The sequence below is a fragment of the Leptonychotes weddellii genome, chromosome 7 (genome assembly GCF_054177405.1).
Source record: "Leptonychotes weddellii isolate Sample4059 chromosome 7, ASM5417740v2, whole genome shotgun sequence".
Taxonomy (NCBI): domain Eukaryota; kingdom Metazoa; phylum Chordata; class Mammalia; order Carnivora; family Phocidae; genus Leptonychotes; species Leptonychotes weddellii.
The window spans coordinates 108455002-108478325 of NC_138375.1; the positions used below are offsets into that span (position 1 = coordinate 108455002).

General features: G+C 42.0%; 1 protein-coding gene and 1 non-coding gene across 2 annotated transcripts in view; one reads left to right on the forward strand and one right to left on the reverse strand.

Annotated features, from left to right (window-relative positions):
- Positions 1–23324, reverse strand: part of LOC102733438 (rho GTPase-activating protein 26) — a 234960-nt gene that overhangs the window by 13526 nt on the left and 198110 nt on the right. The window contains exon 12 of the mRNA XM_081825602.1: positions 15526–15679. Within this exon, the coding sequence (XP_081681728.1) occupies positions 15526–15679 (154 nt within the window). The remainder of the gene's footprint in view (positions 1–15525; positions 15680–23324) is intronic.
- On the forward strand, positions 2286–2392 carry LOC115941426 (U6 spliceosomal RNA). Its single transcript, XR_004076176.1, has one exon. It is a non-coding gene; the product is annotated as a U6 spliceosomal RNA (small nuclear RNA).

Below are 23324 nucleotides of genomic sequence, written 5' to 3' on the forward strand. Positions count from 1 at the left end.
TTTTTTTTTTTCTCTCTCCATCAATCTTACAGCCCAAATTTTAAACTTTATGGCATCTTAAATGTGAGGTCCATAGAGACTTCTGGGAAAAACAAACAAGCCAACAAACAAACATTTGGAACATTCTACCATCTTTTGTTTTCTAAGCCCAAGAACAATTGGCAGTCTTAGCCATAGGCAGCCTTCCGGCTAACAGAATAAAAAAGTTGGGTCATAAAACTACAACTCCTCCTCCCCCACTCTCAGGAAGCTGGACCAAGGCAGACAAGGGAAATTACAAACTTCAGGGTAGATCTAGAAGATGAAGCAGGGAGATTATTGGAAACTGCCCACACAACATAAATTGAAAAGACAATTCATTCAACCATAAATATTTTTAAGTGAATGACCAAGCCACTCACTTACTACTTAAAAACAGTCTCGTTTTGGCACCAACGCTCCTCCTCCATTTATGTAGATCTGATTTCTACCATCTGGGCTGTAAGAGATTTGAGGGGAAAGTATTTGCTTGTCTCTTTCCTAGTGCCTGGAACAGTGTCTTAAACACGTAGTATTCAGTATGCGTTTGCTAACTGACTGGGAAGGGACTGTCTGTCAGATCTGGCTGGTTCTGACTGCTCATGTTCATGAGGCCTCCAGGGTGCAGGAAGGCTACAGCAGCGAATATTCAACTGGTGGTGCCATATACCAAAGGGACACATAAGATTAAGATACGTTTGCGTTCCACTGAGATTTAAGAAAGGTTAGAGGATCGAGCAAGAGCAGTTGGTGGGTGTTCTTCTGCTGGTAATTATTCAATGGTAAGACAGTGCTGGGTATAACTACTGTCTGGGATGATTATGTTGGCCATGTCAGTCACTTAACATGTGGATCTTGTCTCTACTGGATTAGTGTGTCCAGGATTCCCATGACTCCACTTCTTGATTCTTGATCTCCTGCCAGTGTATTTTCACTGTGACAATTGCACATTGTAAATGCTGCCATGGGATGACTAGGGACATATTTCCTCTAATTCCACTTTCACACAAAGGATCAAGAGAAGAATGGGAAAGAGGATGTATGAGGGGGTATGGGCTGTTTCTTCCCCAGAGGAAGCAAAGAGTTCCATGGTGCTCCTATCATGAAGTCTGTGCTGTATGGAAGTTAAGGGAGAATACAGGCTTCCTCCGAGACAGAGATGAAGTCAACACATTTATTTTAGATAAGAAATCTCTCTTGTGCTTCAGCTTTGGATGTTCCAACTTTCAAGCAGCATTCTTCAAGTCCAAGAGCTGAAGTTAGTGGGCTTTAATCGTCCTTGTCAGGGATGTCTGACATGGCATGACGACAGCCTTGCTAATGTCATTCTCTCATTACATCCCTAGTGCTGCGACCCTTAGATTCTAATCTGCAAGTCGCACCTGCTTACAGCTCCTAACATTGTGAGTACAGTGGTGAACAAAATTAAGCCTGCCAACTTGCTCAAACCTAAGGTGATTTCTCTAGGTCAATGCTTTAGTCACTAGAAAAAAACCCCTCTTTTCAGTCTGTCTAATCACAAACAGTATCACTTCTCCTACTCCTATAGTAGACCTGAAAAGGATTATAAAATTACTCAATTGTTCTTTTTTTCATTAGCACCAAGCAGGTGATCTCACTGACTAGTAAGCTCAGGATAGTGATGAATACAGGTGATTTAAGCAGTGTGTCTGAGGTTACCAGGGCAACCGTTAATTATTATTGAGTAACTCTAGCGTACCTCTATAAAGGTCAGGAGTTAACGTTTTTCCATCATATATTTTGCTTTAAAATGGGGCTTTTAAAGGAAATTGGGGAGAGAGCAGATGGAGGATGACAGATGAAGATCAGGTTAAAGAACTATATATAGCACAAGAAAATTGAACTACTTAAATTTCACAATGTTGGTTTAGGAGATGGTGTGGGAGTTCATGAGTAAATGTAAAAAATGACTTTCTGGTTTCCTAAGTTAGGGCTTCTCAAATTAGTAAGAAATCTGAAATCATGCCAGATGCAGAGATGTAACTAGATTTACTTTACTTAGTTCCCTGAGACAAATTTCCTCTGCTGTCCCAGAATTAATATTCTCTGCACTGACCTGGAGCCCTGGATAGACCAGCCTGGAAAGGATTCATGTGGTCATTGAAAGAAAAATTCAAGACTCAATTTCACGGAAACACACCAAAAGCAAGACCTTCTTGGTATAGGTCTTATTCTTCAAACAGCATCTTATGCACATCCTTAGTTATTGAGGATGTAACAAATTTGAAAAGTTAAAAAAAATTCCTGTGTTCACTTCGGCAGCACATATACCAAAAATTTGAACCATACAGAGAAGATCAGCATGGCCCCTGGGCAAAAATGACATGCAAATTATAAAGCATTCCATATTTTTAAAAATCCAACCATCAGACTGAGTGTCTAAAACGTACACAGTGATGTACGTCAGTTATTTTCGATAAAACTGGGAAATAAAAGCACATGTATTAAAAAAAATCCTCACAAAGATGTACCCCACAACTTTAAGAAAAAAGTAAAATGGCGATTTTAAAACGGAGCTAATCTGAGTTTTCAAAACTGAACAACACACACACACGTTAAAAAACTTCCAACGCTACAAAAGGGTAGGGTTGAAGGGAAGTGAGTTTCTCTTCCACCAAAGGCCACTGTCCCATCTGCCTCCATCAGAGACAACCATATAGATTCGTTCCCCTGTATCTTTCCAGAAATATTACAACCATGTACACACATCTGTAGGTATGTATATCCCTGGATTCTCATATATAAATAGGAGTATACAATGAACACAAATAGTTTTTAAATCTAGCTGGATAACAAAATCACCTAGGAAGTTTAAGAAACATACCAAAACTCAGATACCACCCAGACCAATTAACTCTGAGGCTCCAGTAAAGGAGTGTAGGTGTTGACATTTTTTACTTTAGGGTCCCCAGGTGATACTAATAAGCAGCCTGGCCTGAGAACCACAGTACCTTGCTTTTCCTTTAATGTACCTTAGAAGGTTGTTCTATACCAGCACATACAGAACTACTTCATTCCTCTGCTGTACTGGGTAGCAGTCTACTCTAATATATATCTTGGCTGTCTTTTACTAATGGTCACCTGTCTATCCTGCCCTCTTTTCTGGGAGCTGATCAGCATGGATTACATCAACAGGTCTTTCTATCCTGCCCTCTTTTCTGGGAGCTGATCAGCACGGATTACATCAACAGGTCTCCTGTACCCTCTGGCTCCTTGTTGGGGCCACCAAGGGGGAGCTCTGGCAAGAGATTAGCAGGAGGAAGGAGCGAGCCAAGGTATTTATTCCCTTGTCTCACTCTGTAGTTGCCCACCCCTGACTGAAGCCCTTAACCAACATTCCTTTCAAGGTACGACTCTATAGACCTCTCACCCCTTTTGGGTCTGGTAACCACTTTCTACTCAAGTCCCTCCAGCCTAAGGATGATAACTGGTTGGGTGCTACTAGCCCTGAGATTTACTGTATTATCTCATGATTTTCCTGCCCCCACTTCTTTATAAATAAACTCTTCCTTGAATTACGTTATTTTCATGGTGCTGATGTTTCTTATGATTCTAATACATCATTCTTGGATATACATGTTTGCATTTATTTCTTTATGGACAATATTACCTTTGCTCCCTCCGGAAACATAGCTTCTTCACAGAAGGCAAAAAGAGGATGGGGCACCCTGGTGGCTCAGTTGGATAAGTGTCTGACTCTTGATTCTGGCTCAGATCATGATCTCAATCAGGGTTTTGAGAGCAAGCCCCGCATTGGGTTCCACACTAAGTATGGAGCCTGCTTAGGTTCTCTCCCTCCCTCCTTCGTTGCCCCTCCCCCTCCGCTTGTGCTCTCTAAAAAACTTTTTAAAAACTTTAAAAAAGGGGCGCCTGGGTGGCTCATGATCCCGGGGTCCTGGGATCGAGCCCCGCATCGTGCTCCCTGCTCCACGGGAAGCTGCTTCTCCCTCTCCCACTTCCTCTGCTTGTGTTCCCTCTCTCGCTGTGTCTGTCAAATAAATAAAATCTTTAAAAAAAATAAATAAAAATAAAAACTTTAAAAAAGACATAATGGGGCAGTCCATACAGCAGCTCTTTTATTCCTTTTCTGAGCATTTTTGACAACAGCCTGGGCACAACCCCATCACCTGTTCAATTTGTAAGGACTATTAAAATGAACACTGAAGCAATGTCTAGGGGAGAACTCCACTGCTTCTTTGAGAAAGAAGCTGATAGGCACTGAAAGAGAACCTGCTAGAGCAAACTCAGTGAATGACTGAAAGGCAGAATTTCAGAACTTTCAGAAATGCTTTCTCTGTCATAATGACAGTCAAATGTACACAGAGTCACAGGCTGGAAAGGAATTCCCGAGGCTAAATTATCCCCCAGTGAAAACTTAGGCTTGCAATTAGGTTCTCCTCTAATTAGTATGGTTCCGATTGGCTCCACCCAACAGAGAAACAACAGAGTAGATAGATGGCTTGGCAGGACTCTGGAGAGTACACACCTAAGCCTGCTGACTTGGTGCAAACAGCTTAAAGCTTGTCTTGAGAGAGGAGTGCCTCTACTAATTTCGGTGTATTTTGTTATTTGTAGTTAACTGAGTTTTAGGTATTTTATTTATTTTTTAAAGATTTATTTATTTATTTATTTGAGAGCATGGAAGCCAGTGAGCAAGCAGGGGTGGAGGGGGAAGGGGCAGAGGGAGAGAGAGGAATCTCCAGCAGATTATGCACTGAGCACTGAGCCCGACAAGGGGCTTATTTCATGATCCTGAGATCACGACCTGAGCTGAAACCAACAGTCAGACGCTTAACCTACTGCGCCACCCAGGTGTTTTAAAATTATCTCAGTGTTTTGTTGTAGGTTGCTCTGTGTCACACCAGGATCAAAGAAACAAAAATAAACACTGAGTGCCTACTGCCACCACCAAAAGAAATCAATACTAAGGATTTGTTCATTGGTAAAGGGATAGTCTAAGAGCAAACCAATTTTTGCTTAGTGAAAAAGGACACCAATTCTTTTTTTTTTTTTTTAAGATTTTATTTGAGAGAGCACATGTGTAGGTGAGCAGAGGAGGGGCAGAGGGGAGAGGGAAAAGAATCTCAAGCCGACTCTGCAGAGTGCCGAGCCGGACGCGGGGCTAGAGCCCGCAACCCTGAGAAAATGACCTCAGCTGAACACTTAAGAGTTCACCTAAGAGTCGGACACTTAACGGACTGAGCTACCCAGGCGCCCCAGAAACCGATTCTTAATAACCACTTAATGTGAACCAGACCATTTTCTATAAGGTTATGCCGGCATTAACTCATCTGACCCTCACAACAACCTTGAAGGCAGGTCTTATTATTACTATGATTATTTTTACTATTATTGTTACCATTTCACAAAAGAAGTTTAGCTCAGAGAGGACAAGTAACTTGCCCAAGTTTACAGTTAGGAAATAGCAGAGCCAAGCCTTCACTACCAGGCCACACGGGCTTTTCCCTACACCAGATCTCAAGAGCTTTTCGTACACGCTAGAACCCATGTCAGCCTTCAGAGAGCTATTTGTAGCCCTAAGTTTATATATAAACTACATCTGTTCTCCTGAATGACTGTTTCCCATAATGCCATCCATTATGAGAAATACATTTCCCCCCTCAAAAGTATTCATATGGAAAAGCCTTTCCTCAACCGTGGAATATTGTTTTAATGATGCCAAAGAGAAGTTCTGTAGAGATGTTCTAAGGTCAAATATACATTTAGGAAATGTGGCATTAACATATGCTCTTTGGGAGATTCACAAGAGACATATTAATGGCTTAAAAGTCCTATAGACAAGAATCTGTGGAACTTTATTCAACTCAGAGCTCTTGCCTTTCCCCACCTGTCCTGCCCTCTTCCTGCATCAGTTTGGGGAATGCTGATTTAGAAGTCTCAAATATCCTGTACAAGTCGATGGTCATCTACCACTTTCCAAGCTGTTTTCCTGTCAATGCAAAGGGCTTGATCTCATGTTACACACACAGTGGGTGCTCAATAAAAACACCTGTTGGTTTAACTGATGCACCTACGCTATCTTGATTTGTAACCAAAAGGCACATGTTGCAAAGCAGCAGCCAGCTGGCTTCCCTGAAGCAGTGAAAGGTGTAGGCCTGGTGAGCTAACTGGGTTCCTCTATGGAGCAAACCCATCAGTCCTCAGCCTCAATTGTTGTGACTGATCGCAAAAGCCAGGGATGGGGTGCTCTTAAGCCCCTCTACTGTCATCAATGCAGGAACAAACAGAATGCCAGTGATGATACAGGCTTGGTCCTGAAAGCTTTACAATGAGGTAAATCCTGTTTTTATTCTTGTGGAAGTCCATCCACCTACTGCACTATGCTTATGGTTCTCAGACTTCAGGACGTATCAGAATCACCTGCAGAGCTTGTGGAAACACCGAGAACTGGGTTCATCCTCCAGAGGGGCAGATCCAGTAAGTCTGCAGCGGGGCCTGCGAATGTATATGGATCTAACAGGCTCCCAGATGATGCCCAATAACACTGGTTCAAGGAGCACAGAGAACACCACACGGGGCTAAGACCCTGCCTAGAAGACCAGTTTAGCTGGAACCAAAGGAAGCATACATGAGATCCTGCATAGTTTTCTAGATACTTAATGCAGAGAAGGGGTTAAAAATAAGATCCTAAGGCTATTTCCAACTAGAAATGTGTTCCTAGCTAAGTAAGCATCTGCTTTCCAGACTGACTAAAAAGGTTTAAGAAGTACTACTTTAGTATGATTTTAATTTACCCGATTTAGGATCTGAATCTACCAATAAGATTCCCCCAAAGTATACATGTAGGGAAAGAAACACTTCCAAATTTAATTCTAAGTGAGAAAAATGGCATTTTAAAGTTCCTTCAAAGTCCCCTTACAGGAATAATAGTGCTAAAAGCCATGCACAAGATATTAAGCCTATTTCCTTCCCCAAAGATTCCATCAAAAATTCAAGATTTACAAATACCTAACACCTACTTACATATATAAAATGCAGTGCCATAATGCATTTGAGAGCAGCTAAAGTCAGAATTTATTTATAGGTTTAATTAAACACCAAGACTTTACTTAGCATCTACTGTGTGTCATGACAAATTTGGGTAATTGTTTTAGATTATTTAGGAAGATTAATTTATTTACAGAAAAAAATACAGACCCTTTATGATGTTAGCTCATCAAGGGGGAAAGAAAACAACAATGTGTGTGAAGGAAAACATTTTTCCATTTGCAATTTCCACTACCCTGGAAAACAGGGATGTGGCTAAGCACTTGAACGGTGTCCCATCCCCGCCTCCTCCCATACCCCCTCTGCTGACAGGCTGTAGAGATCCAAGTGCCACTGACAGCCGGAGTGCTTGGGAAAGAAATCCTGCTGGGTCATGAAGTGTGAGGGTTGCCTTGAGCAATTTTTATGTGAAAAAAATACCCCTGCTAATCACCAAACTTATTTATCCAATAAGAATCAGATGGGTCATCAGGCAGGAATCTCCACCCTCAACCAAGTGAGGCCAGCTGGGCTCCTGACCGGCGAAGGAAATCTTGGCTAGGGAATGGGAAAAGCTGACAGAAAGGCGCTCAGAAAACAAGAATTCAGGTCACATCAGTGACAAGCTCTGAAAATGCCAAGGAGGCATACTTGGAGGAGCTGTGGCCACGGCGGCCCCAGGAGACGGAGGTGTAAGAGGGATGGTCTGGGGTTTGGCCAGGAAACAACCATGAACGAGCTGGCTGGAACTACCATAGAGGTTGTGAGGAAGAACAAGAAGAGGCAACTGATTCCTTTGAAAAATGACTCTACTTTCAAGTTATTTCCCAAGGTGAGGAATGCCACCAAGTTTTCAGACAAAACAGTCAGAAGAGACCTTTTCTGCTTGGAGGTGGGTGAGAACCAGACTCCTCAGTCTAAGAGGAGAGATCCTCCTCCACAGAAAAGTGATTCAACGACAGAGGAAAACTTCCTCTTTCAAATCCCTGCACTCCAAAGAATGACAAATCAAGATCATTGTAGTAAAAGCATAGCTGCCTTTTTGGGTGTAACTCTTTTGGCATGAAATAGCACTTAGGAGATAAAATTACTTAAAAAAATATGCCATTTATTATCACCGTTTATTATTTTTTTAAGGATTTTATTTGTTTATTTGACAGAGAGAGACAGCGATAGCAGGAACACAAGCAAGAGGAGTGGGAAAGGGAGAAGCAGGCTTCCCGCTGAGCAGGGAGCCCAATGCGGGGCTCGATCCCAGGACTCTGGGATCATCACCTGAGCCGAAGGCAGACACTTAGTGACTGAGCCACCCAGTCGCCCCTATTATCACTGTTTAATGCATATTACTAATTTTGTGATTCATTTGGTCTCAATAAGTTATGCACAGTTATGCACACAGCTCAATTGTGTGGGATGTGGACGTTTCCAAATTGTTCAGCAACAGGCATGCCTAGCCCCCAGCTGGTCTTGGTTTAAAGCGGGGCAGCACCTGCCCTGAGAGAAGTTCCTCCTTTTCACTGATAACTTAATGACTGGACTGACAGTTCCAGTTTCGGATTCTCCAATTCCAGGTGGGAAGCTTGTGGGGGGAAGGTGAAGAGAAGAGCCTGGGACATCTCTCTGCCCACAAGAAAGACATACAAAGGCTGTGGGGATATAGGGAGAGAAAGGGAATCTCTGAGAGGAAGGAGGACAAGAGGTCCTCCAAAATAAAATTAATTGCTATTCACAGTGCTAAACGTATGAGGTAACAAAAGATGATCCCATTTAATCTTCCCAACACCTTTTTGAGAAGGTATAATTCCTGTTTTATAGATGGGGAAACTGAGGCAGAAAGAACTAAAGCAAAAACTCTCATTTGTTTATCACTGTACCTTCAGCATTCAGGATAACGCCTGGCCCACAGTAGGTGTTCAAACAGTATTTGTTAAATGAATGTTGACTGAATTAAGTAAAACACAAGTAAAGTTTTGGAGATAGCTCTCAAGTTTTCCCCAGATTTTATCGGAGAGCAGCTGAATCAAATTCAGGAGCCAACAGTGCTTTAGAGAAACAATGCTGCCTGGAAGCAGGCCTTGTTTATCCTCTGAATTCCAGGGACTGTTCTCTTGCCTCTCACTGGCCACTAAGAGGTAGAGGGCGGTTGACTCTGGCACAATTTGAAGGCATTTGGCATGAGCACATCTTTTAGGTCACCAGAAATAACTTGGAAATGCATGTGTGTGTGTGTGTGTGTGTGTGTTAAGTGGAAAGGACAAGAAAAATTCGTTTTATTTCAGAGGCTACTGGGCAGTGAGTTATTTTCTAGGGGTGGGGACCACTCAGGCAGGGAGAACTCCAAGCTTGGGTTCCTCCCATGGCTACCTCCTAGCATGCTTTCCATCTTAATAAGCCCCTCCATCCCTACCCCAGCAGTCCGAAGCATTCACCTAGTAGTGTTTAACTTGAGGGAGTTACTGCAGTATTTTATGTCCCTAGTGGGACGTCCCCTACCTTTTTTCTTAGCATTTGTTTACTTCCTTCTTAAAAATCACTATCTTCCAGAAAGGCGGTGGCACAAGGCCAACACCACTGGTCATTGTGAGAGTGGAGAGTGACTTTCATTTTGTCAGTCCTTTCTAAGCACCCTTCGAACCACCTCCATAGTCAGAGACAGGTTGGCCCCACTTCTTACAGCACAGGGAGCAGGGGATGGGTGCACTCAAAGCCAAGGACGGGCACCAGCCAGTCTATGTTGGTGCCAGAAGTGAAACCTCGCTTTCCTGCTTTCCATGCCACTGTGTGAGCTATCCTTCTGATTGCCTCAGTCATTAGCTATGGGTTTTGTTTTGCTTAACTTCTTAGAATCTCACTTATGAGTCATTTGTTTTCAAAGAAGATTCTGAAAAGTGACAGGCTGGTCTCCATGCTGCCACTCTCTATGCTGAGAGCCTTTCGTACCTTTCTACCTTACCCAGGCAACCCAACATCCTCCCAAGGCAGTTTGAGGATTCTGAGGTCACAAAAGCAGAGGCCTGTGTCATTTAACTACTGCTGAATAAGCTGACCTCAACTCAATGGCTTAAAAAACCACGATGTACTATTCCTCATGCATTTGTGGGTTGAAGAGCAGCTTTTCTCTTAGTCCTTCCTGGACTCATTCATGTGGCTGCATTCAACTGACGGGTGGCCTGGGGTTGGGCATGCCTGGGACAGTTGGGCTTCTCTCTCCAATAGTCTTGCATGCCAAAGAAGACTAGACTAGACTCTACATGGCGCTGGATTCCAGGAAAATGAGATGGGAAACTGCAAGGCCTGTGGGCTGGGCTCAGATGTTACACACGGTATCATTTGTACCACATTCTATTGGCCAAATCAAGGCAGGAGATGAAGGCCAGCCTAGATCCAAGGACTCCACCCCTTCACGGGTGCTGCAAAGATTCTTTGGCCGTATTTCATCTATCATAGGCCTACAGCCAGGAGATAAGAAGGAGTGAAGCAGGCCAGTTGTGAGAAGATAGCCACCGTGGAGAGCATCACCTGTTACCAAGTAACACATGGATTTAGGGTGGCCAAATCTTCTAACTTTTCAAAAGAAGTTGGAAATATAGATCTAAAAAAAAAGTATTAATTTTTCAGAGCAGTTTTAGGTTTACAGAAAAATTGCTCAAAATAACTCAGAGTTTCCATATAACCTCTCCCTACTGCCTAAACTCCCCTGTAATTAACATCTTTCATGAGTGAGGTACATTTATTAGTAATATTAATTACATTAACTAATAACATTAGTTACATTAGGATTCACTCTGTGTTCTACTGGTTTTATAGCTTTGGACAAATGCATAATATCTGGCATCTACTATTATACAGGATCATACAGAGTGGTATCACTGCCCTAAAAATGCCCAGTGTTCCACCTTTGCACCCTTCCTCCCCACTCATCTTTTTACTGACTCTATAGTTTTGTCTTTTCCGGAATGTCGTATAGTTGGTATCATACCACACACTATGGCATTTCACAGTGCCTTCTTTCACTTAGTAATCTTTCACTTCATAGCTCTCTTCTTTTTATCACTGGATTATATTCCATTGTCTGGATGTACCACAGTTTGTTTATCCATTCACCTACTGAGGAACGTCTTGTTTGCTTCCAAGTTTTGGCAATAACAAATAAAGCTGCTATAAGTATCTGTGGGCAGATTTTTGTGTGAACTTAAGTTTTCAACTCATTTGAGTGAACACCTATGAGTATGACTGCTGGACTGCGTTGTATGAGAAATCTATGTTTAGCTTCGTAGGAAACTGCCTAATTGTCTTTCAAAAGGGGGGGGTCTCGTTTTGCATTCCCACCAGCAATGCATGAGAGTTCCTGTTGCTCCACACCCTTCCAACACTTGGTGTTGTCACTGTTTTTGATTTAATAGGTGCACAGAGATATCTCATTGTTTTAATTTGCAATTCCCTAATGACATAAGATGTTGAGCATCTTTTCATATGCTTATTTGCATCTAAATGTCTTCCTTGGTGAGGTGACTGCCCAGATCTTTTCCCCAGTTTTTAATTGGGTTGTTTACATATTATTGGATTTTAAGAGTTCTTTGTATATTTTGGATACTGATCTTTTATCAGATACGTGTTTTGTAAATATTTTCTCCTACTCTGGGCTTGGCTTTTCTTTCTCTTAATAGTGTCTTTCATAGAGCACAAGTTTTTTTTTTTTCATAGAGTTTATTTTTATTTTTTATTGTTATGTTAATCCCCATACATTACATCATTAGTTTTAGATGTAGTGTTCCATGATTCATTGTTTGTGCCTAACACCCAGTCATAGAGCACAAGTTTTTACCCTTAATGAAGTTCAACTTACAAATTTTTTCTTTCATGGATCATGTACCTAGTCATTGCCAAACCCAAGGTCACCTAGATTTTCTCTTATGTCATCTTCTAGAAATTTCAGTTTTGCATTTTACATTTCAGTCTAGGATCCATTTTGAGTTAATTTTTTGAAAGGTGTCAAATCCATATCTAGATTTTTATTTGCATGTGAATGTCTAGTTGTTTCAGCACAAAAAGTTGGTTTATACTTTAAAAGGGGGGGGAGCACCTAGCTGGCTCAGTTGGGCTCGAACTCACAACCCCAAGATAAATAATTTAATGCTTAAATAAATAAATAAATAAATGTTGGTTTGTTATTCATTTTTTTTGGTGGTAGTGGTAGGGAAGGAAGGAAGCTCCCCCTCTACCAACACACATGTCTGTAGGCTGTTTTTCTCCATCCTGGATCATCTTTGCCTCCCTCATCCCCCTTACCTGCAATGAACTTCATCCATCCGTATTAATCTATTTAATCTTACTTAACACCAACCTCACACTTTCACTATCCACTTTTTCCAATATTCTGACTGGTACTCAACATGATCAGTTAATAGCTGGTGAACTCTAAAACCACTTATGAGCTATAAATCCCATTTAGCACTGCCATATACCACTGTCCTTCCTCCTTAGCCAGACTGTAAACTCTTGGCGAGGCCAGGAATCCTCCTGTTCTCATTTACCCCTGGTAGCTTAGCAGAGGTCTGGGCACAAAATATGTCAGCAATAGTTGCTGACAATTTTAGACTACCTGGACTTTGGTCCTGACTTACCAAGTGTCCTTTGATCTTCAAGAGGGATGGCTATGCTTTAGGAAGTCCAGCTGAGGACCTGCCAAAGGTGTAAACTCTGCAACCTTGCCCTGACATGGCCAGAATGGTGCATCTCTAATTTTGATGCCCAATTTAGCGTTATGCCCACACAAACAAGAGGGCCCTGATCTCCTTGGAGAATTAGGAAAGATTTACCAATGAGACAGCAAAATGTGGTCTCTAAAGTGCTAAAGGATGCTGAGTCACAAAGCATGTTCCTTTCATTATGATGGTTACATGGCCATAATGACCGTTCCAGTCATTACGAAAACAATGAAAAACGAATGAAATAAAAAGGAGAATGGACAGTTTCTGATGACTGGCTCCCCACCTCATGCCTAATTAATAATCCAAGTAATGGTTATCCCCCACCCTCTGATTTTGTTTTCTGTTTTCATCTGCATCATTAAGTGTTCCCATTCAAGGATCTCTGTGTACTTCAAAGTGAACAATGATGGAGGGAATGAAAGGGTCTCGAACTGAGGTTGGGGCCAGTGGTCTCCGTGGTTGTGACTGAACCCAATCTCCACGACACACTGTGCTGACAGACTTCTCAGAATTGGTTTTCTCCAGGAAAGTACTGTGGCTTCTATTTGCCAGGATCACCTAGCTTCTGTCTATGGCCCACCCAAGCAAACAGCAGGCAGAAAAAACAAGGGAGGCCCAAACTCGGATATGGCACATTCACGGCCCTGGGTTTCCAAAACAGGCAGCGAAGCTTCCGCAGAGCTCGAGGGGCCTTCGGGGTGGGCCTCAGGGTGGCTGAGGCAAACTCTGCAGTCAGCGTGGGCAGCTGCACTGCCTCTGCCTCAGGAACAGCCTGGAGCCAAAGACTCACAGGTGCCAGTCAGGTGTTCACTCAGCCTGGAAGGGCAGCAGACTTGTTGGCAACATCCACAATCCTACCTCCAACTTTCCTTGAAAGTCAAACAAAGTACAACTGTTCCTGACATCACTCTTCCTGCCCTGGGAAAGCCCCCAAATTTTGTAGCAGGCAAGCAACGGTCCCCATGGATGGTGTAAAGTGGGCCGAGTGACCCCCAGTGTTTTATGTAAAACAAATCACATCTAGACAACTGAAAAATAGAAATCTCAAGTCCCCTCCCCTAGGACCTGTTTAAAAGACATTGCCCCCTTTTTGCCACTTAGCTGCCAAAGCAGCCTCTTTAGACATACCATACTCAGTGGTGACTCAGGGGGCTCCCAGCTGCTAAAAACAAAGATTAAAGAGGGGCGCCTGGGTGGCTCGGTTAAGCATCTGCCTTCGGCTCGGGTCACAATCCCAGGGGCCTGGGATTGAGCCCCACATTGGGCTCCTTGATCAGCGGGGAGACTGCATCTCCCTCGGCCCCTCCCCTGCTCTTTCTCTCTCTCTTGCTCACTTCTTCTCTCTAAAATAAATAAATAAAATCTTAAAAAAAAAAACCCCACAAAGATTAAAGACCATTAAATGATACTGCTTGCTAAGATCAGGGACAGTAAGCAACCTGGGCTAGAAATTCAACCTTGCTCATGCTGAGCAACAAATGACAGGTACAGAAGTTTAAACAAAATGGGGGATAAAAAAAGAGATAAAAAAGAAACCAGAATCTCCTTCAAGTCTAGGAAAGCAGATATAGGAGTGCTTAACAAGCCAGGCAGCGAGGGATGGAGACTCCACAGGCAAGTCTGGCCATGGAGAAGCAGAAGAGACTCACTGCCCTTAAGCTGAATGAGTTTTCCCAGTACATGATTTCATTTTATGCTACTGTTTCGTTTGCAGTAAAAGTATTCCTTAAGTCCATTTTAGAGTCTTTCTCCCCCTGAGCCTTAATATCCCTTAGTCTCTTCTAAGGCAAAAATTGTTGGTCCCATTTTGCAGATCCACAAATATCTTAAAGAGATAGAATGGCAGGGTGTGACCGTGTAACCACGGCCCGGAGATGGGCAGGAAAAGGTTCTGATATCCTGGTGTCTCACCAGGTGAAATGAGTGCCCTGAAGACAATCTGTGGCTGAACTTCGAACTGTTTTCACTAGAGAAAGGCAAAGTCAACTCTGTTCTTCCCGAGTTTTATCCAACCGCAGCCTGAGAGTCCAGCTGTTCTGGTCATGGCCTCACATACTTTCTGCAGAGGCTCTAGTTGACAAGATTTATGCGGTGGTCTGAAGAAGCACGCTAAGCAGTGTGGGAGGAAACCACAAGGGAGGACTTTCTGGCCCTGGCACAGTGGATATCTAGTTTCTGTGGAGGACCGGACAAGCAGCTCTAAAACTGCCTGTCTCGGTTATGGGTGCTTACCACCCAAGGGTGAAGCAACAAAGGTTCTTCTTTTTCCTAGTCTCTGGTATGTCATCACAGTCATGCTAAGGGTTGAGGATCTCAACACTGGAAGGGCTACTGGAGGGCTTTTCTTTCTAGAAGTGGACAAAGAAGTGGCACTGGACATATTCTACATCATCAGGGAGAAAGGAAACCAGGACAACATAAATGAGTGAAACAGACTTGGCTACTGATCCACTGAGTTGCTACAGTGTCTGGATGTTTTATAAAACTAAAAGAAATCGCTTTTCATGCCCAGCAGCCAGCACAGTCAATAGCCATCACCAAAGCCATCTCAGCAGGAGGATAAATCAAAGATCACCAAGGCCAAGAAGCAGTATGTTAAGAATAATGATTCCCTTCTGAGATGATGATGCTCAAAAAATCCACAACAAACTAGCCAAGCTCCACATTTAGGAAGAAGGTTAAAATCACGTTCATGGGACAATGCTCAAAGATGGGGCCAGAGCATAAATTCCAGGCGGGATAGCTGAGCAAGGGCCTACTGTGGAAGGCAGTTGGACATCATACTTACAGTGAGTTGGGCCGGGTGGGTTTGAGCACATCCAGGTCCGGGTCACTGGAGTTCATGTTGGGCTGCAAGCTGCTGCTGGAATTAAGGATGCTATTTGCATTTGATGAGACGACAGATTCCAAACTGGAGTTGATGATGCTGTTTCTTTGTTCCTCTGGAGAAAAACAAGGTGACAAACCCCATATTACTACTATTTCATAAAGATAGTTTGTTTCGACATATACAAAAACCTACCAATAATGAGAATGGATTGAGACCTCAGCAAAGCTCAGAAGACATAGGAAAGGATAAGGTTTACAGGTGGGAAAGGAAGAGGAAAGGAAGAGGAACAGGTGACTTGTGACTTTGGAGAAAACCCCCCTCTGCTCAGCCTGATAGGACAGACCAGCCATTTTCCTAAGAGTGACCCTACCACTGCACCATAAATTGTGTGTCTTCTTTTGACTGGTAGATGGGCAGAACACAGAGCGGCCTTCATAGCGCCCTTGTATTCAATTAGGTCCTCTTGGTTTCTGTGACATTCACCTTTTATTCTAAAACTCCTGCCCCCAATATGGTCTTAATTGCGAGGGCCATGTCCTACCTCCAATTCTATAGCACTTCACCATAAAATATCTACTATTTACTTGGTCATCAACATCCTTATGACTGCAGTCTACATTCCTGACCACTCCCAAGACAAACCCTCCTGCGTTGCCTCCAGCTCCATGTATTTGATGTCTAGCTTCAAGTCAGTTCTTTAATTAATAGATCTATAAGGGCTACAGAGTCGTCTGCATATAAAAAACTGAGTCCATGGTCCACGCAGTCATATTAGTGCTTGGAGAGTATTACTAATCCCAGAGGGAGGAAACCTGAGTTCTTTTCAAGACTCCACCCCTGCCTGGCTGAGTGGCCTCAGGCAATTTTCACTCTGTTTCTTGGCTAATGCATCTGTAAAATGGGGATAATGAAAACTGCCTTGCACAGCTCAAGGAGTTCATAAGGATCAAGTGGGATCATATGCAAGAATGCATTTTGTAAACTTCAGAACACTGTTCGAAGATAAGAACTTTCTGTTTCTTCCCATCTTTAAAAACTTGGAACCGTGTGCTGAAGAAAACATTTTTGGGATAAATCAGCTAAATGGCAAAGGCACCACTGCTGGAGCAAAATATCAGAGTCCCGGAATGTCATTCTCATCCCACATTCATTACAGATACACCATAATGAAATCAGCTGATGCTGCAGGCAGTCAATTCACTTATCAGGAAACAGCCTACGTGGATTAATCCTCACTGGACCTTTGAAACAAGCTGGAGGTATACCATGTCCCTAAGAAGACAGACTGGACTCACTGACATGGTGGTTTAGAGTCTGGCATTTGAACTCTTCAAGCAGTAAAGGGGGTGATGTGATAAAAAAATACTTTTCCATTTATACTAGTCATGTGCATAAAAATTTATCATGCTTATGAGATGATGTTAGAGTAATCTTTACATTTAATACACACACACTCATTCACACACACACACACACACACACCCCCCCAAACACTCAAACACTCAAACACCCCTAATATCTTGACAAATTCTCAATGCCATGTTTAAAACCCTGCAGAAGAGTAAAAAACTCCATGAGGCTATTGGGAGATTTCTGAACTCTAAGTAGATTTTGAAAAAAGTAGATTATTAACTTGATTCCTGAGATTTGAAACTATTCATATCTCAAGAGCTTAAGTTCCAAACAGAAACAACAACAAAGAAAGAGAAACCAAAAGAGTTACAATGCACTCAGATATAGAAGAACTAACAGGGACTTTGAATGGGAACTTGCTATCAGGAAGAAAACCAACTCTAAAATTACATAATTAGGGGATCACTGAGAAAATGGATATGCCACTTACCAGTATGAATCAGTGCAAACTTCCCTTTGCACAAAATACTCATGTTGAGATTTCTGAAAATGACTGAGAAGCCCAAGACCAACATATAGAAAAGGGCACTCAACACACTTCTCTGGGGTTCAATGAAGATAATTTCTGCTTCACAGGGAAGGAGAGGTGAATAGTTTTATTAACTCTAGTTTGAGGCCAACTTTGCATGATGTAATTTTCTGGATTCACAGGAAACCAAAGAGTATAACCATAGCTCATATTTCTCCTGTGATTATATTTACTTGCCCTTAAGAGGACTATGATTCTATAAATTAAAAACAATACCTTGCTAAAAACATATTAGTTTTTCTAAAATATTATTGGGACTTTTTTTCCTGCCTTACGATCCATTAGAAAAAGAGTATCTGAGATGGAATTTTCTTCAATTTTCATCTATTCAGTGAATACTTATTGGGAACACATTCCCAGATAATGAACACCCCTACACTAATTCCTAGGTATTTTATTCAGATGTATACTAGAATATTTATTAGTAACTTGCATATACTTATTTGATCACATGTCTACCTTCCTCGGTAGACTAGGAGCAACCTAAGATTGAACATGTGACAGATAAAGCTTTGAAATCATAACTGAAAAAAAAACAGATAAAGATGCTTTCCTTTATATAACACTTTATCAGAATCCTAACCTCATATAAGAATCTGATTCTATAAATGGGATTTGGGTAAAATTTTTGAGAACTTATCTTCTGTTACAGTATTACAGACTGGCTTTTCTCCATGAGCTAAGCAAGGAACACTGCTGCATATGGAAACTGACATTTGTCTTAGATGAACCCACACGAGAATGAGGATGGGGTGGACAATGAGAATCCAACCCTGCCTGGCCTAGAAAAGCCACAAAAATTAAATGGGTGGCAACCCCCAAACTGAAGTCGAGGATTTCTAGTATTTCATTCAGTGGAGGTCACTAGAACTCTTTTTTAGGAAGTAAATCCTTTTTGAGATTCTATTTTGACTTGTATTTAGGTACTGTGAGCCCTGCACATATGGCAAAACCTCTAACAAAATGACAACAAGAGCAAAAGATCAAGAAAAGGTGTCCTTTGTCCAAAAAGAAAATACAGAAAAAAATTAATCATAAAATTTCATAGTTTTGCAGTCAAGATAGCCAAATACGCATCTAAACAGTCAGACTCTACCAGTATGCCTCGATGGGCCACATGATAAGGAATTCTGGAAACCTGGCACTCTCGGACTATAAGACCACTACAGTTTTATTGGACATAGTGAGACTGAGAACGTCTAAGGTGGATAGGCTTCTGAGCTGAAATGCTGACAATCCCTATTGAGGGTGAGCAGGACAGTGAGAGTCATTCCAGGGAAGAGGTGGAGAGTAAAATCAACAGCAATTCAAATGTTTTAGTGGTATGGCAAACTATACCGAGACAAATTCTAAGGCATTTGGCATGAATTAAGAAAAAAAAGAGAACATGATTCAGTAATGTCACTCCAAACAGGGGGATCTTTGTCAGGTGGGCAAATGAGTACTTCCCCTAACAGAAAACATAATGAGAACAGGCAGCCTAAAACGCTATTTAAAAAAAAATTAAATTAACCAAATCTTTCCAATACCAGACCTGGACTTCTCTGAGACATCAATGATTCAAACTAGCTCTGGCATCCTCCTCACAAGGTATAAGAAAGACTGATGGCAATTACATTGCTGAAGAAAAGGAAATTATAGGCTAGGGAGGGGACTGAAAAAGAAAAACAACAACAGTTATGAGTCAAAGCAAAAGGATCACGGAGAACCCCTTAAATGACCAAAAGAGAAAGAATGCCTACAACTCAGGAGTATTCCTAAACTGGGAATCCCTGCCTTCTTCAAACATGTTTGTCAACAAGAATCTCTCTTCGTTTTAGTCACAGAAGACAAGAGCTCAGAAGCAAGGAAATGATAAAATAAATCCCCTAACAAATGTAAACATGTATGGGTAAGTGATGAATGTCTTCATGAACGTAGTTTCTACGAAGAGTGATAAACTCTTCCTAGTGCTGGTCCTAGTGCTGAGAAATGCAAACTACTCGGGGCAGGGGCATGTATGCCCATACAGAACCCCTCGAGCATCTATTACAGTGACCTGCGAGGGCAGCATCAGTCACATGTTCCTGGCACCCGGCCTGTGCATAATATACACTAAAGCTCCATGAATGGTTACAAGACAAATAATAAATACAAGGTGACAATAAGCAGTGAAAATGTATTCTGCTAGCACAGAAAGAGGAAGTTCCAAGTGACTGAATTTTCCAGGTGCTTCATACAGGGACCACTAACGTCCTTGAAACCAAAGTAATGGTTACAGTGGACAGAGTCTGTGTTTTTTGTACAAATCAGGAGTGGAAAAATATGACTATGCAACCAAATCACTGCAACTAAAAAAAGAAAGCCACAGAATAATTTTGGTGATATTGTACTTGTTCTGGGGGTTGCCATGGAAATCTGGGAGCTAAGCAACTTCACTTTCCATATTTACCAAGTGACTCCTGCTCACTCTAATGACAATCCCTCCCCATCCCCACACCCCCCATACAAAAGGCAGGGTCTCTGTTTATCACAGAACCCAGAAGCAGGGCCAGGAATGCACATGCAGAACCAAACCAAATTCACGTGTCTCGGCAAGCCTCAATGCTCTGGCCCACTGAATACACAGAGTGGGAGGATAAATAGGAAACATAGACTTGCAAAGTCACTTTGGGGGAGGTTTCCCACCACGCATGGAAGTCTGTCAGAATACGGGCTAACATCATCTTTCCATGATGTCTGAGACTAGCTGTCAAAAAAAGGGAAGAAGAAATGTTCTTTAACAGTAGCTCATGATGCCTCACAGAGCCCTAAGGAGGGAATGTGCTCTCTACATGATCAAACAGGGAGGAAAGGGAGTTACCAGACTGATGGAAGTTCTGCAAAGACACAGGCTTTCGACAAAAAATATTAAGACAAAAGCAAAATACCCAGAGGCTTTCCCTTGCTGTGGTAGGGAGAGAGGTGTACTTTCTTCTGCTTATTAAAGTTTTGCAATGAAGTCTGTAATGTATCATCCTGACAAGATATGATGATAATAGAATGGCAGCTTAATGAATTTTGCAATAAAAAATGATGAGTGCACAGCAATTTCTGAGTTTACCATCTCTGGGAAACACCCAAGTACATGAGAAGCTTGGAATCAGACTTTCTGAAGCAATTTTTTCTTTGTAGTTTTTGTTCCTGACAACAGTGGCGTGCCAAGCCACACTAAAATCTGAGGTGGTATGATTTCATGTTGACCCAGTGTCAGTCCCTATGATAAAAATAATCTCAAAAAGCAGTTTGAGCAATGTGTTTGGGCACATAAAAACAGTTTGGGCAATGTTTCAAAAAACAGTCTTAAAAAAACAGTTTGGGCAATGACGGACTAAACAGTGAATTGATAAGTGAAAAATGTGGTCAATCTGTTGTTTTGTCCATAGGACATACTACATGATATTACAACTTTTAGCAGGTCGTCTTCAACAAAAACTACCAATTTTGGTTCCATGTGGAGTGACTGACTTGCTTCCTACTCATTGTGCTCATAATAACCCTTCTCTTTGCAAAGGGAAAAAAATGCCAATAAAACTGGATTTCATGAGCGAACGGGGGAATCATTGTGCCCAGGACAGGCCCAGGACTGAAATGATTCACAGGAAAGAGGCGTGGAGGCACAATGGGGAAGACCACCCCCGAAACAACACCATTTCAAAAACCACAATGTAGAAACGAACCTCTACATAATGGCTGGACAGGGAGTTGAGTGATGAGAGTTAAATAGGTACTCCGCTACTTATAACATAGTGTTCTTTTCCAGCTGAGAACTTGCTTTTGAGTAGGGATGTTGTTCCTTGAATCTCTGGTTCCCAGGTAAGTGAGGGAGTCCACTACAGACGGCTTATATTATTGCTCATTAAATATATATATATATATTTACTTATTTTTATACCATGACTCACTGCAAATGGGCTTGAGATAGTAATAAATGTGTGAATAGGTAGTCTGTTTTTAATAATGTAAAAATTAGTCAATACATAATAAACATGCATTCCTCTCTAATTTAGAAGTACAGAAAAGCATACAAATATTCTATATGCATATTGTTGTGGAAATGTCTAGTCATTTTTCTATATATAGAAAAATACATATATATACTTTTCTTTTAACAAAATGGTATAACACCATAACAATAATGAGTTACCTGCTTTGTTCACTAACTGATAAAGCCAGACACATAAGACCGTAATATGCTTTTTTTTACATTTAATGATCTACCTTGAACTTTTTTCTTGCCATTAGCTTTTCAGGGCATCATTTTTTAAATGGCCACATCAACTATGTGGTTTTCAGTCACACACGGTAACTAAGCATAATTAATCCAAGAGCCACATGACACCTTAGTCTGTGCGACAGTAAGATTCCAGGTGGATAAACGTGTCACCTGCCAAAACAAACAGGTGTGTCCAGAGCACCCAGGATCTGCAGAGGCAAAACCTGAGAACAGGCACATGCTGCAGCCTTGAGTGCCTGGAGAAAGGCATTATGTAAGCCTCTGAATAGTATGAATTCCCAGTTCTTTTTCAATAAGGAAGACACAAATGAGAAGTATATGAGCTGAATTCTTAACCTCTCACTGGGTCTGTCTGGGAGAGGGTCCAGGATGAATTAAATGCACTAAAGGAATTAATGAGAGCTATAATCCCAGCAGCTAGTTAGTGTGATCCATGTAAAACAAAGCCCAAGAATCTATTCCCACCCCCCAGTCCCAGCAATGCTGTACAACTCATCCCAGCTGCTGATGTATTTGAATTCAAGCATCAAATCAGCTCTCTCTGGGGCCACGGTGACTCTGCATTCCCCTCACAAATGGGCCTCTTCTTTGGAATCTGCATGATCCAGAGGTGGAATATTTCTTTAGTGAAATGTAATGTAAAACTATAGTCTGATGATAATCATCACAATTGTAGCCAAAGTTTATTAGGTGCTTACTATGTTCTAGGCCCAGTATCAAGTACCTGACATACACTTTCACTGGCTCACTTAATCACGTAACTGCCCTCCAAGGAAGCTGTTCTTAGTGGGTGATTTTACAGATGAGCAAATGGAGGCTCAGAAAGGGAAAGTAATGCACTCCCGGTCTCAGGGCTGCTAGGTGACAGAGATGGCACTGAAACAGTGCAGGCTGCCTGCAGGACCCCTGCCTTCAGCTACCGTACCAGGCTGCCGCATACCTCAACAGAGTCAAAGAGATGTTCTGGTAGTGACAGAAATGAGCAACCTTGGCTGTTTGCCCCTTCCCCCAAGCCTGTGTGTCTCTCACTTTAGCTGGCATCAGCATCACCAGAGTGTTTTTAAAAATACAGATGCCAGGGTGCCTGGGTGGCTCAGTTGGTTAAGCATCTTGATCTTGATTTTGGCTCAGGTCATGATCTCAGGGTCTTGGGATCGAGCCCCACGTCTGGCTCCACACTCAGCATGGAGTCTGCTTGAGACTCTCTCTCTCTCTCTCCCTTTGCACCCCCCCCGCTCTCTCTAATAAATAAATCTTTAAAAAAAATACAGATACCTGAGCTCTAGTCAAGACCTCCTGATTCAGAATGTACCAGGGAGGAGGAGGAGAAGGAGGAGACCAGGCATCTGTATTTTTAATAAGCTCCTTACGATGTTCAAATGGACACTAAGTCTAAGAACTCCTGTTCCAATGCAATCCCCATCAAAATACCATCCACTTTTTTCAAAGAAATGGAACAAATCATCCTAAAATTTGTATGGAACCAGAAAAGACCTCGAATAGCCAGAGGAATGTTGAAAAAGAAAAGCAAAGCCGGCGGCATCACAATTCCGGACTTCC